The sequence below is a fragment of the Mytilus trossulus genome, chromosome 12 (assembly GCF_036588685.1).
Source record: "Mytilus trossulus isolate FHL-02 chromosome 12, PNRI_Mtr1.1.1.hap1, whole genome shotgun sequence".
Taxonomy (NCBI): domain Eukaryota; kingdom Metazoa; phylum Mollusca; class Bivalvia; order Mytilida; family Mytilidae; genus Mytilus; species Mytilus trossulus.
In genome coordinates this window covers 1,329,507-1,346,174 of record NC_086384.1, presented here as the reverse complement: position 1 = coordinate 1,346,174, position 16,668 = coordinate 1,329,507, and the positions used below count along the sequence as shown (strand labels likewise).

General features: G+C 32.8%; 1 protein-coding gene across 1 annotated transcript; it reads right to left on the bottom strand.

Moving 5' to 3' along the window:
- Positions 1-1,305: 1,305 nt before the first annotated feature.
- LOC134693407 (cation-dependent mannose-6-phosphate receptor-like) lies at positions 1,306-15,713 on the bottom strand. The gene is made up of 6 exons (XM_063554220.1): positions 15,477-15,713; positions 13,796-13,980; positions 12,178-12,290; positions 9,510-9,652; positions 7,671-7,797; positions 1,306-5,047 (listed from the first exon to the last, which is right to left on the bottom strand). The coding sequence occupies exons 1-6, from the start codon at positions 15,635-15,637 to the stop codon at positions 4,928-4,930; spliced, it is 849 nt and encodes a 282-aa protein (XP_063410290.1). The 5' UTR covers positions 15,638-15,713; the 3' UTR covers positions 1,306-4,927.
- Between the last annotated feature and the right edge of the window lie 955 nt (positions 15,714-16,668).

Sequence of the window (16,668 nt, the reverse complement as noted above, 5' to 3'; positions counted from 1 at the left end):
GATAAATACAGAGTTAATATTTGTGGATGCCGCTGCCCTATTAGACAAAAGCTGAAGGCTAGACAAAAATCAATAATTCAAAGACTGGCAAACCAAAGGTTAAATTGGAAACCTGGAGATTACTATATCCCTTACCAATGTGTTTACTCAAATCACAATGTACATTGAATGCTATAATCATAGTAAAATGCAACTGCTAAAATTAGAATAGCAATACTTCCACATGTAAATTATCCAAAATATTCAGTCATTGCCACTGGATGTTGAGCAACCAACAATCAATCAATCCTAATTATTTGCAAGTTAATTGTATGAACAGTGCTGAATTTTCAGCAGCGGATGTGTCTGAAAGACTGAAAATGCCTTTCTAATGTTCTTGTTCAGACTTTTACAGCAAAATACATTTAGTGCGTAGGTAAAAGTAATATCTTTGACTAGCTTACTTGCTAGCTGAACTGTTAAGTCATTATTAGGATAGGTACATTACCCTCCTTTAAGAGTAGAATAGTCCAACAGATAACCAATATATCAGTCTGTATGACTAGACTATTAGCAAAGGAGGGTAGTATACTGTATACCTTAACTTATAATGACTTGATGGTATAGATAGCAAGCAATTTATCAGAAGACTTAAGAGATTATTGTATTTTCGAAGCTTGAAGGACATCCATCTGTAGTTTTACTGTCGCAAATTTAGTATACCTAGCAGAGACAGGTAAACGGGTATTTGCAACACTAAAACTACCGATTGACTTCCACAAAGTTTCAAATACAATACAGTTATCTCTACTCTAATGCAAAATAAGTTTATAATTTCAGTGTAAAATCTTAATTAAAAGAAAATTCCGCGAAAAGATGTTATCTTCTTTGGTCCCTACCAAGGACTCCCTACACTAGGTGACGTCATAGGTATGCTTCCGGCGTCAAACATAAACACTGGGCGTTTTCTGGCTTCTGTGCCGCTTCATAACGTAATAAATTTTGATAAAAAGAAGATTTCAGGTGCAACTTGTGAGTTTTTTGGCTTATTATTGTAGAAATTACATGTCAATACATTCAGCAATTCAAAATGTCGGCTTCCTTAGTTACAGACAAGGAGATAGAGAATTTTACACTATCTGTCATCCAATCAGAACCATAGATATAAAAAATTGCATTAGAAATTATTTTTTGCCTACACACTCCCTGTATTTTGCTGTTAGAACTGTTCAGATCAAAAATAACTTTGTGTTTGTTTTTGTTTTTTTTATCTAAATAGATTTATCAGTGTCTTGTAATTGTTCAGGTAAAAGAAACTTGAAACAATTAATTTTCTTATAATTTATTATCATAAAAATAATCAACACCAAAATCTGAATGAAAATACAGGAAATAACAAGAAGAAAACAGATGACAAGAAATATGGAATACTGTGGATTCATTGTTATTTCTGTGATACTAATTTTCATGGACTTCTTTGAATATATAAATCAAGAATTTAAATGTTCAACGAAATGTAAATTTACTGAAGGTTTGAATGCAGAATCAGCCAAAACCACTTTATCAAATATCCATGAAAATTATAAAAAAATCACAATCCACAAAAAACTGGTATACACAAAAATAACTGAATACACAGTACTTGCAAAGCAAACATATATAAGAAATTAATTTAAAGCTGTCATTTCAGTATATTGAATGTGTCTCTTTATACCCAAAACCTGAAATCTGAAAAAAATTATACTGAAGCTTCAAAGTGTTTGCCACTTGGAGTTAAGCTGGCAATAAAGTGCCAGGCTTTGTAAGAATCAGGCAATTAAGAAAAAAATTAAAACTTGGCCAAAAAAACATCAACCTAACCACCCTATTTTGAATGTGCCCTGATCTTCAGATTGAAATTGTAGGTAGATCTTTCATTACTGTGTGTCTGGTTATTCAAAAAATATCAAGATAATTTTTGGTAAGAATGATAGCAAATTATAGAGTTATCTCCCCATAATTGTTAATTTCTAGTGAATTTTAACCAAATTATATCTTGAATTACCAGAACAGGGAAAGGAAAAGAATATCATATTCATGCACTACCACACATTTTGTATATAATTTAATGTCAAGTTTAGTGGGTTTTTGTTTGTTATGTTTTCTACACTGCCTGATTCTTGGGCAGATTGGCACTTTAAAAAATAAAAATATTGGATGACTAAATTTAGTTTAAAGGTTATCAAACCTTAACACATATAGATCTGTCTTTCAGGTATAAACAAAAGATATAAATTTCACAGTCCACAGGTTTTTTTCCTTTAAATACATAGAAATGTGCACAAATAAATCACAACATTTAATACACAAAACAGCACTATATAATGACAAATGAGTATTACACAATAAATAGATGTACACACACTTTTGTGTATGTGTAAAGTATAAATTCTGTCAACCATGTGATCCCTCTGTACAGTGCACGGAAACAAATATGTATTAGTATACATCGAAACCCTATCCAACATTTTACAATAAAAATTAAACTTTGGAAAGGTATAAATAATAAGGGAAAAATGGATTTCAATTCAATATTACATAAAATGTAAACTTTCTGCAAACCATAAAATATGATAATAAAGCATTAAAACATTGAAAGTAAGATCAGCAATACTTTTTATGTACCAAATGAATTAAAATTTAAAGATGAAAATTTAAAATTCAATTCTAATTCTTAACACTTGGAGTAAAATCATTAAATCAATACCAGGACTAAGAATAATTCGGCCATTTTTATCAAATAGGGTAGAAATTCTTAAAATTATTAAGGTGAATCTAACCATTATCACACAGAATCATCAATTCAGAGGCCATTTACAAATAAACTTGTTCAATGCACCAAAACCCTAGTGAAAATCACAGTTAAATGGGTTGCTTGCTTATTGATTATAAAAAATAATATAAAGTCACTTTTTATAATAAAAGTCTTTAATTTTTAAATGTTTTCCAATTGATATTAATTCAGAAAATTCTGTGGTGTTTGTTTTTTGCAACAGGATACGTTTCACCCAAATTATACTTTATTTTGTAAATTTATTATCATAACTTTTACACAGCATTAACTGAAATCTCAATAATCAATCTCAATAAATTTTGTCCATTTGGTAAAAAACCACATGAATAAAGATTTGCAAAACTTTGTGTATTTACAGTATAGAGAAAGTATAAGCAGGGTCAATAGGTAAAGGTCAAAAGGTCAAATCAAAAACTCTGTAAATATGGTTGTTACTTGACATGGTTATAGATTTGGAGAAGAAGAAAAAAAAAGATTGAAAATATTCATTGTCACAAAAACTTTTCATTGTCACACAATGTCACAACAGAAATAACAATCAATAATAACACAATATTAAATAAACCTTTATATATATATAAATTTGTATTGTCCCCACTAACACTTAAAACAATTTATCAAAATATCTAAACAACAGCCCACATGGATTTTGCTTTTTCCAACGACCCACCGTGGGCAGCCCACCCGTGCCCACCCTAGCTATAAATCTCTTTTTTTTTTTTTTTTTTAAAGGAATTACAAATGCTTATCTGCATTTTGTCAATTGAATGTACTTGCCAGTCTGTTGATTAAACAAAAGAAATTGCATGCCCAATCTAATGGGTGGGCAAAGTGGACAAACTAGAAATTTTGCCCACCCAGTGCCCACTCCCACTGTGGACGGGAGGACAAATTAAAATCCACCTGAGCTGTAGTGTATACAATGTGTATTTGTTCATTAATCAATATTTCTGTCATTCAAAACATATCATCTCATAACATTCATTCATAATATTCTCAACATTGAAAAAAACAAACATACCTAAATTTGAACTGATACAACAGTATGATGTTTGATTCCCTAGATTCATTATTTTTCATGGGTACAATTTTTCATGGACTTTGAGGATGTAAAAGAACCAAGTACACATACAAATTTATTATATGCTTCTATGCAGACTCTGGCAAAACTATGATCAAATCATATAACTAAAAATACAATTTTCCTCAATCCAAGAATTAAATGAAAGAATCCACAGTACATGGTATGATATACAATGACTTTCTACCCCACCCCCTGTCCTTTAAGCTTCATGTATGTCATGGTAATGTGGATTCTATATTGCCTTAAGGTGATAATATATGAAATGATTTACTCTCAAGATCTATACATGATGCTGTAATGTCTTGAAACAGGTATTTCCAAATCTGTGAAACATTTGCATATGATTACTGCTCTCCTCACAAGTTCACAAACATACATGTTAAACAGATTTGGAAATACAGCATCCGGTTTCTAGAAATTCCTAAAATACATCTGATATCTTCGGATCTATGATGGTTAAAGAATTGAGTTCTCGAAAAGTGGTTTGTCCAAAGGTTTTAACTACCAATCTTTGGCAAAGGATAGACATAATATTATTTTGCCATAAAATAATCGTGAGGACCAGCAAACTTTCTTAAAGAACCACCTCTAAAAATAACTAGGACAGAATATTTTGTATGAGATCTGATGATAATGTTTTTGTAGCTATGTACACCCAATTTAGATTTAAAATTAAACATTTATTTACTTTGAAATGTTCATTGTAGCTATGTACACCCAATTTAGATTTAAAATTAAACATTTATTTTCTTTGGAATGTTCAATCTACAAAACACATATTTTATCACAGTATATAACATTTCCTTTATACCAGGCTCAGCTATTTGCCCTAAACACTGGTACCCTTCCATAGTTAGAATTGCTGAAGTTAACTTGGATCCAGTTTGGTGATTATGAGCCATTAGCTGTATCTTTAACAAATCTTTTCCTGAACTGATCTGCTAACAGGCATGACAGGTCTATAAATACTATTTATAGACGACAACTCTCAATATTAATGTAGTTTCACAATCAAAGAAAACAACTGCATTTTACATGGGCAGTAAATGGTCATCTCGGTCATCTTCTTCCTGTAGTTGGTCATCGCCTAAACCTTTGTAGGGTTTAGATTCTGATCTAATTCCAGTACGACATATAAAGTTACAACCATCCTGTAAATTAAAAGGAGAAAACAATCAGAAAATTATTCACACTTATCATGCATTTCATCAGATTAATGAAGTGAACTAATATGAAAAATCTGCTGTTTGTACTTGATCTGAGTTTGTGGTAATAAGCATTGTGTATAGTGCTGAGTTCACACATAATTCGAATTCGATTCGCATTAACTAATTCAAATTAGTTTAATTCGCATTCGAAACGTTTCACGTCCTAACGTCAATTCTAATTGCTTTACTGTCCAAACGATGTTAACTTTTAAATCGTATAAACAAAAACATAGTTGATTCAAAGCAATCAGAATTAAAAAAGAAGAGTGTGTGAATGTGATTAGCGAATTCGATTCACATCAGATTCGAATTCAATTCAAACAAGTGAAACTGCGAGCTACTGCTCACTGATGATACCCCCGCCGCAAGTGGATAATATTAATAGTGTAAAAATATGCAAGTGTTCGGTAAACAGGAAGTTGTCAAGTGATGAATCTGAAAACGCATCACACGGTATAGCTGACTTATATAAATCCTGAAACTAAATTTCAGAAATCCTTGTATTGTAGTTCCTGAGGAAAATGTGAGGAAAATTTTCAACTTGGCTATCATGTGTAAAATCATACAAGTGTTCGGTAAACAGGAAGTTGTCAAGTGATCAATCTGAAAACGCATCAAACGGTATAGCTGACTTAGATAAACCCTGAAACCAAATTTCAGAAATCCTTGTATTGTAGTTCCTGAGAAAAATGTGACGAAAATTTTCAACTTGGCTATCAAGTGTAAAATCATACAAGTGGTCAGTAAACAGGAAGTTGTCAAGTGATGAATCTGAAAACGCATCACACAGTATAGCTGACTTAGATAAACCCTGAAACCAAATTTCAGAAATCCTTGTATTGTAGTTCCTGAGAAAAATGTGACGAAAATTTTCAACTTGGCTATCATGTGTAAAATCATACAAGTGTTCGGTAAACAGGAAGTTGTCTAGTTATCAATCTGAAAACGCATCACACGGTATAGCTGACTTAGATAAACCCTGAAACCAAATTTCAGAAATCCTTGTATTGTAGTTCCTGAGAAAAATGTGACGAAAATTTTCAACCTGGCTATCAAGTGTAAAATCATACAAGTGTTCGGTAAACACGAAGTTGTCAAGTGATGAATCTGAAAACGCATCACACAGTATAGCTGACTTAGATAAACCCTGAAACCAAATTTCAGAAATCCTTGTATTGTAGTTCCTGAGAAAAATGTGACGAAAATTTTCAACTTGGCTATCATGTGTAAAATCATACAAGTGTTCGGTTAACAGGAAGTCGATGAATGATGAATCTGAAAACGCATCACACGGTATGGCTGACATATATAAATGTTGATACAAAATTACAGAAAGGATGGATGTTTTGTTCCTGAGAAAAATGTGACGAAAGTTTCATGGGACGGACTGACTGACAGACGGACTGACAGACAGAGGTAAAACAGTATACCCCCCCTTTTTTAAAGGGGGGTATAATTAAATGTCCATGTGAACGAGGCATAAGTATTACAAGATTTTGTTGAGTCAAACTTTAGTTTCAGTATGGGAACAAAAACTAGAGGCTCTAAAGAGCCTGTGTTGCTCACCTTGGTATATGTGAATATAAAACAAAAGAAGTTGATGGATTCATGACAAAATTGTGTTTTGGTGATGGTGATGTGTTTGTACATCTTACTTTACTCAACAGTCTTGCTGCTACAACTATCTCTATCTATAATGAACTTGGCCCAGTAGTTTCAGTGGACAATGTTAGTAAAAATTTAGAAATTTTATGAAAATTGTTTGATTGAGGCAAACTAAAATTAGACAACTGAAATTAAATTTGGGAAAGACAGAAGACCAATGGTATCTTCAATCAGTTAATGCCCCTCAGCTATGATGAGACAAAGCATGTTTCCATTCTTAGGAAATAAATGTTTCTAACATATAGACAATTAATTCATTTCTGGTTTGAAAAAAAATATTATTTTGTTGAGGATATTTTGATATAACAACATTCAAGTTGACTAAATTTAAGTTTTTAAATGCAATTCATTATTAAGTAATAATATACAGGGTAAAACTCAAGTTTTTGTTCCCACTGTTTAAAGATGTTATAAAACTTAGGGATAAGATTTAGAAAATTGCTCATAAACTAAATGTATTCCATGAAAACCTAACATTTCAAATTTAATTCTTCAAATTCAAGAACAATGCCATTGCACACAACCTCTAAATACTATGCACTGCGAAAAATCTCTTAAATTTACATCACTGCAAAAGACCTCTTCAACTCACATATGTTTGGGGAAAAAAATCATCAAAATTGTTTCTAGAGATATTTAAACGATGCCAAATGGTGAAAATTCCTGCTAAAACAGATGCATTTAGTTGCTGATGGAAGGAAAACTAGGTAATTTCTGATAGTGCAGTTGTTGTTTCTCTTTTTGAAACTGACGAAAAAAGTGCAGTTGTTGTTTCTCTTTTTGAAACTGACGGAAAAAAGCCTCCATGCACAAAATTAAAAAAAAAACGTTTGAAGAGATCATTTTTTGAATGGCCCAAGTTTTGTTTTTTTTCAGTAGAGAAATCAACATAACTACATACAGCTTGTAAGTTTCCAAAGTCCTGCCAGAAACTGTAGTTAGGTATCTGTTCCTTTCCTTTAGCTCCAAGTACCAGTCTGTTATACAGAAATCCTAAGAGGATGTACAGGCACACAACAACAATGAATCTGTAAACAAAAAAAAATATATCTCCTAGTGTAGGAACACCACCGCAAAATGATTATGTAAACAAAATATTCTAATAGGATGTACAGGAACACCACCACACAATCATTATGTAAACAATAGACCACTTTCGAGTTCATCCGTCACCGGCAAAAACTCGTCAATTATACACGCCTTTATGACGTCATTTACCAGATCAAGGGGCTCGCCTGTATCCCTGCACTATTTACGTTCATCAAGCGTCTTAGTGATCGTCTTTGTGCAGGATAAACTAGAAATAATGGTTGCTCTGTAGGTACTTACTGACATTTCCCTAATGACAGCAGTGTTGATTGTCAATTTTGAGAATTCAATTTGCCGAATAATTCGTACAATATAGAATTATAGTTTTCCAACCACTCGCTCAACATTGGAAGGAAGTGACGACGCCCCTAAACGCACAAATGACGATGATAAAGGCGCGTATAATTGACGAGTTTTTTCCGGTGACGGATGAACTCGAAAGTGGTCTATTAGTTTAACATTCTTTAATAAGCAAACAAACATATATCTCCTAGTGCAGGAACACCACCACAAATTATCTGTTGTACAGTGTACAGGCACACAACAACAATGAATCTGTAAACAAAGCAAATATATATCTCCTAATGCAGGAACACCACAATCAATGAATATGTAAACACTATATCCTAATAGGATGTACAGGAACACCGCCACAAAATCATTATGTAAACAATTAGTTTAACATTCTTTAATAAGCAAACAAACATATATCTCCTAGTGCAGGAACACCACCACAAATTATCTGTTGTACAGTGTACAGGCACACAACAACAATGAATCTGTAAACAAAACAAATATATATCTCCTAATGCAGGAACACCACAATCAATGAATATGTAAACACTATATCCTAATAGGATGTACAGGCACACTACCACTTTCTGTACAGATTTTTTAATGGCAAATAGGTCACAAATGTTTTAATATTCAGTTGCATAAGGTAGATCCCACACAGCTCATATATTGAAATATATTATTGATTCGTATATTTTAACAAATTTGATTCGTTTAGGGATAGTCACATGTTAAACTATATTTTCGAAGGAAGAGAGAAAACGGCGGATAGCAAAAAGCATATTGACTGGCAAAAAGCATATCGCACGGTTATTTTTAGAATATCTAAAAACCGATATAATTTGTGACGTCATGTAATGAATTTCAGGATATTGTTTAACGTTTTGAAACACATGATGTTTGACGAAAAAAATCTTCAAATACATAAGATGTAAAAAAAAAAGTAAATGAAATAACAACTAATATGTTGTTATTGTTAAGGAGACAATGTAATAATTATATAATTATATAATTCCAAGAAACCTAAATGACCAGTTTGATACAAATATGGTCGGAAATTAATAATATAACAAATATAGCCTTTGTATGAGGTCAATACAGGATATATCGACCCAAAGAAGTATATCGACCTCGGACTTTGTCCTCAGTCAATATACTTCTTTCACGTCAATATATCCTTGTATCCACCTCATACAAAGGCTGTATTTGTATAATATTGATTTTGAATATATGTGATTTTGAATATATTATTTTTTAAACATAGATGTGATTGTTCATGTTCATATGCATACACGTAAATATCAACTAATACTATTGAACATACTGGTAAATCTATTGTTATATAACTGGTACCTACATGATAACTAATACAGAGCCAACACTGAGACTAATAGTTATTGGTGGTACTTTTATACAAATGTCGGGTGAGGATATCTCAAACAAGTAGTAACAATCCTGTGATTTGTCAGTCTCTTCTTCAAAGATTTTAACTGTTTCTTCCTTAAAATATAAAATAACAAAATTTAAGTTACATAAAGAGTTCTTTATGATCATTCAACTGGCAAAATATTTCAATATTCTCTTTACATTTGTATACTGTAAATTCAGAAATTAATGCGAGGTTTTTATTATTGCGAAAAATACGACCGAGTTGTAAACGCAATAATTTAAACTCGCATTTTGAAATATTTTGTATGGATTTAACAGGATTTTTCTCAAAATCGTAAAAATTAAAATTGCATTTAAGTCTAAAATGACAAAATCGCAATAATAAATGCACGCAATAATTTCTGAATTTACAGTATGTTATTAACTGGAGGAAGGGAGGAGGACCTTGGTGTGACTGCTACAGTGCTAGGTAAATTCTGTATCCTGTTTCACGAAATATATGTGTTTGTATGTCTGGTTACTTTAAACATTGTATTGTGCTGTAATAAATTTTAGTTACTTCAGTTTTGTTTGTGAGAAGCCTGATCTAATTATCAAAACATTGTCTCCCAATGTCAGACACTTTATAGTGGCCTGTATTTGTTCATAACATTACCAAGAAACAAAATCTAAAACATGCATTTTCTTAGTCGGGCCTTTTATAGCAGACTATGCGGTATGGCAGGGGTCTCGCTAAGGATTTTTTTTTAAGGCGAGTCCAGGGACTCGTCATTTTGGCCATTGTGAGTCCAACAGCAAGAAGAATATATTTTATTGCAATATAATGTAATATTTTAGTTTCCATGGCCTAACAGAGCCGTGAAATGACATAAAATTTAGATTATTTTTAAACTTTTGCTATAAAATGGTGATATTTGTGTTTAACTGTGTTCAGATTTTACAAAATATTTCAAAATTGATGTATCTGTGAACTCACCAGTTTTGAAAATGTTGAGTCCAGGCAGATTTTGATGAGTCCAGGACTCATGGACTCGCCTTAGCGAGAACCCTGTATAATGGGCTTTGCTCATTGTTGAAGGCCGTACGGTGACCTATAGTTGTTTATGTTTGTGTCATTTTGGTCTTTTTGTGGGTAGTTGTCTCATTGGCAATCATACCACATCTTCTTTTTTATATAATGATTGTGAAAGTTAAATGTCTACTTGATAGAAATTAATATAGAAACGGATGAATGCAAGTGCTCTAAAACTTTTTGAAAAATGGATTTATTCACTAAAATAAGGTAATTTATGTTTCTTATTGGAATTTTGAAACAAAGCTGTACACACAAACACAGTATCAAAAGAGGGGAGATAACTACTTCAGATTTGACATTATTAAAGAGGGGAGACAACCTACTCCAGATTTGACATTTTTAAAGAGGTAAAATAACTTACTCCAGATTTGACATCATTAAAGAGGGGAGACAACCTACTCCAGATTGGACATTATTAAAGAGGGGGAGACAACGTACTCCATATTCGACCATGTTACAGAAGGGAGATAACTGACTCCAGAATTGACATTATTAAAAAGGGGAGATAACTTACTCCATATTTGACATTATTAAAGAGGGGAGATAACTACTCTAGATTTGACATTATTAAAGAGGGGAGATAACTTACAACATATTTGACCTTTTTCCATAGGGGAGATAACTTACTCAAGATTTAACATTATTTAAGAGGGGAGATAACTTACATCATATTTGACATTATTAAAGAGGGGAAATAACTTACTCCATATTTGACATTATTAAGAGGGGAAATAACTTACTCCAGATTTGACATTATGAAAGAGGGGAGATAACTTACTCCATATTTGACATTATTAAAGAGGGGAGATAACTGCCCTTGATTTGACATTATTAAAGAGGGGAGGTAACTTCTCTAGATTTAACATCATTAAAGAGGGGAAATAACTTACTCCAGATTTGACATCATAAAAGAGGGGAGATAACTTACTCCAGATTTGACATTATTAAAGAGGGGAAATAACTTACTCCAGATTTGACATTATTAAAGAGGGGAGATAACTTATGGGAGATATCTACTCTAGATTTAACATTATTATAGAGGGGAGGTTACTTATTCCAGATTTGACATAATTAAAGAGGGGAGATAACTTACAGGAGATAACTACTCTAGATTTGACATTATTAAAGAGGGGAGATATAACTACTTCAGATTTGAGATTATTCAAGGAATGACTGTCATATTATTTCTGTCTATGGAGAAATAACATAAAATATTTAGTGCACACTGAATAACGCTTGTAGCGGGTTATTTAACAGTGTGCACCACATTTTTTATGTTATTTCGAATAGACAGACAAAATATTACAGTCATTTCTTATAATTTAATTCTAAAGTCTAGAACCGTAGATAACCGTGAAAAAATGTTGATGACGTCACAGTCACATGACTGAATTTTGTCTATGGGCTAATAACGTCAGCCAATCAGGAGGCGTGTTACAGCCAAAATTAAATTTTCAAAGAGGGGAGATAACTTACTCTAGATTTGTCATTACTAAAGAGGGGAGATAACTGATTAAAGATTTGACATTATTTAATTTATTAAAGAGGGGAAATAACTTACTCCAGATTTGACACTACTATCACAAGTGATCATTATCCTGGCTTTCCTTGGTTCTTTCCCACAATGGGTACCATATTTCTGTCCATCTAAATATTCTAATATTACCCAGTCAGCTGAAATAAAAAATATGATTGGCTTGCATTCTTCAATGATTATTGTAACTTTCTGTAACTACAGGTTGTTCGAACTCTTGATATACAAAGATATAATATCTTAACAGTATCTGAAAGAAAGAATTCTATTGCCTTTTTTTGTATGTTTAGTGCATGTGATAATCTACATGTAACAAGTCCTTGCGAACTGATTTCAGCAGTTTGTTTTATAATTGTGTTGATACACTTGTTTCTTATTAGTTCATGGAGAGAGTTGAGTACTCACATACATATTTATTCTTCACATCTTTTTTTTTTGCGTCAAGAGCCTCCACTAAGAGTTTGTTGGTGATTTTTTTCAGTCATAAAAGTTTAAGTTTATTGTTGTAGAAAATATCAGGCCATTCTGTTTTCTTTTTAATTGTTTCCTTGGGTTTGTTATCTAACCATGTGAGACCCTTGTGGGTAGTCAAGACAGTCAAACAGTCCTTTGTAGTTATACATAGAGCAAACTATACAGAAGCAGACTTTTCCATTGTCACACACTATACAGTGACCTGTATGCATTCATATATAAAAAAGAAGATGTGGTATGATTTCCAATGAGACCAACTATCCACAAAAGACCAAAAGGACACAAACATTAACAACTATAGGTCACTGTATGGCCTTTAACAATGAGCAAAGCCCATACTGCATAGTCAGCTATAAAAGGCCCCAATAAGACAATTTAAAACAATTCAAACGAGAAAACTAACAACCTTATTTAAGTAAAAAAAATGAACGAAAAACAAATATGTAACACATAAACAAACGACAACCACTGAATTACAGGCTCCTGACTTGGGACAGGCACATACATAAATAATGTGGCAGGGTTAAACATGTTAGCGGGATCCCAACCCTCCCCCTAACCTGGGACTTTGTAAGAATGTTAATCTCATGTGACATCATACATGCATATCTCATTATTTCATATTTACATGTATCAATTAAAATAGTTAAGCAACAGTTTAAACTTACCTACTGGTTTATCAATGTTACATTTTTTTACAAATTGATAACTAGTGCTATTACATGAGTTATTTCCTAAAAGATCAGAAATAAACCTGGTCAAATACACCACTTCATGCCACCTTAGCTTCCCTTTGATTGATAACATTGATCTAATCACTGCTTACAAATATATAGGTCAAATTAACCAATCCGAAATGGTGTCGTATTATCTAGAGGAAAATTAGGGGGAAATTTGGTTGATTAAAATTAAAATAACTATGAATATTCATTAATTCGTTGACAATGTATCACTATGCAAACATTTCTAGCGGCAGATCTAGGGGAGAGTTTCTGGGGGCTGTACACCTCTTTTTTTGGATGAACAATGCATTTGAATGGGGACATATAGTTTGAACACCCCCCCCCCCCCCCCCCCCCGTTTTTTTAAAATGGCTGGATCCACCCCTGAGGTTTGATGTCCAATTTATATATACAATAAAAACATATCCTCTACATGTAATACTACATACTTCCTTCTATAAGCTGGGAGTTATTGTAACAGCCAATAATCCAGTGTTTTAGAGGACTTTTATCTTTACTTTCTATTTCATTTTGTACAACTCCAACATTTTCCCCAAACTTTTTTTCAGGGTCAGCATTCACACATATTCCAATGTTGTAGGTGTAAAGGTTATTTGAGTCTGTTGCTTCAAATCTGAAAGAGTAAGATTGACAATTTTAGTGTAAAAGCAAGTTAAATTCTTAACCCTTTTCTCCTTTTTTTCATCCTTTCTCTTGACCCTGAAGACCCAGGAATGCTAGTGAAGGTATCCAGCTGTGGCCTGCATGTAGAGTGGACCCTAGTTACATTTTTTTTTAAATTTACCCAACAGTTGTTAGGTCTGAGTGAATCTGATCTTGGTTCAGCAGTCTACAGAAAGTCATTTGGACCAAAAATACTGAATTTCACAATTTTTACCAATTTTTTACTTCAAATGGACCTAAAACCAGAAATAGTTGTTTCCTATGCGTATTTCAATAATAATAATGATCAGTAGTTATATGGCTGTGGGTTTACACTATTTTTGCAAGTTTTGTGCCTCTGAACTTCCTGTGTAAGATGCAGATGTGAAGCTCACCTCTCCAGAAAACAGAGTTTTAGCCAATTTCAAATTTCCAAGTCCATATTTGTGCTCAAAATGCTACTTATACATGAGAATTGTGAATATGGATAGCCTCAAGTTGACGGAACATGCATAATTTTAAAAAGTATGGAACACCATTGGAGCCAAATAAGGGTTATGTGATGGTCACCAAATGGTAAGGGTTCAAGCCAACAAGTTTTATCGGTTATAAAAGCTCAGAGAGCTTATGTTTATTTGTTATATGACATGCTGACTATAAATAAAGCTTTGAATTGCCAGTATTGGTACCCATACACTCATACAGATACAGCAGCTTATATATATATATGTAGAACTAAACACCTTATCGCCATTTGTCCACCATTGCTGGAAATCACACAGGTTCCCGTAAAATTTTGAAGTCATAAAACAAAATATATGACGCCACAATGGAAAAGTGATTGTTGTTCGACGACAAAATTTCAACCGGCCGGGTCAGCAGGGATTAGCGATAAGGTGTATAAACGACAAAGATGTGTCATGAGGTGCAATATATTTTGACGATTAGGTGTGTTTTTTATCAAGCTGAAGTGCAATGGTCTACACAAACTACATTGACAATGCTTTTAACTTGATGTTGAAGTCAGTTGCTATGTGCAAAAATTTCCAGGGAAATTGTCCTTTTGACGCGGTCTTTTAACGTTGTTAGCGCCCCTGAGTAGTGTGACTTTATTATGGACCTTTGACGTTCTACACAATTCATAAGATTTGTGTGTAGAAACTATAAATGTCTCTTTGGCAGCAAGAAGGTTAAACAAGCCATCATACATCAAAAAAGAAGATTGCACATCACTCATCAGCTAAAATACCATCACACTTCATGGCGTAAGCTAGCCGCTGTAGGCCATAAATATAATAAATAAGCTTTATATAGAGTCGGCAAGGTACATAGAAACATAAGCTCTAATGAGCTTTTAATGGCCATTGCACTTCAGCATCCCCATCACACCTCAACAGTCATATAATATGTATATATAATATTAATATCAAGATCAAGATATACAACAAGTAATGGATTTTAACATACACTTTTCCAAGCAATGGTTGTAGCCTTTTGTGCATCTCAGATTGTGACGTTTTATGGTTTATGAATGTACATAATGGGGCCGACTTTTGACCGTTAACTAATGTTGATATGAAAGTGAAAAGAAAGATGAAAAAAGGAGTTTGAGGTTGTAGATATTTCATGCTTTAGCTTGTATTGTTTTCCGGGTCCTGCATGTGACACGGTGACAGGATATATTTCTGGTTCCCTGGGCGAGGATATGGGAAACCAGTGAACAACAAAAATAAAGAGCGTTGGATCCGGACATAATTGATATACATGTACTTCTTTTTATATTATGTTTTAAAATAATAATGTGATTGTTCGGTTTGTTTTGTTTTGTTTTGTTTTGTTTTGTTTTGTTTTGTTTTGGTTTGGTTTGTTTTGTTTTGTTTTGTTTTGTTTCGACCAACATAGGTGTACAGTATGACAAGCCGTTGTGGAATTTATTCCCTCATTTTTTTTATTAATATTAAAAAAAATCAAATAATAATAATATTAAAAATGTAACACATAGTTCTATCTGGATGAAATAAAAAAATGGCGAAAAAATATTACATGCTATGCTATTGGAAGATAAAATCTCTGTAAGATAGAGTCATAGTTTCCATAAATATAAAACTTTTTAACCATAAAATTTAAAAGTATGTAAAATTGTTGTTTCAGCCAAAATAGTCATATTTAGCGAATATTCATTAAACAAGAGTGCCATGCACACGCTGAAATGTCTCGCCCTCCAGCTTTACTAATCATTGATATCATTAATCCTGTCACCGTGTCACATGTAACTGGGTCCAGAGCTTCTTACATGGCAGAAAGCAAAGAGTACAAGTTAATGGAAGTTACTCACAGTGGCATAATGTAACTAGTGGCATGCCACAAGAATTAGGGTCAGTTCTTGGACCAAGATGTATGTTTCATTATAATATGTTATTCTGATTGGCTAACTGCACATCACATGTTATTCCGTAAGCAATTGCATCAGACAATAACATTTATCATTCGTGATGACACGAGGTTCCACAATAAAGTGCACAGGTGAATTAAACAAAACTTGATAAAAATCGTGTTTTTATGATCCTAGCTAAAAAATGTAATTATAAGTATTGAATGCTTCTTTTTGTAACTTTATAGGGTTGTAAAAGCGTTGACCGTGCGTACATTTTTAGAATGA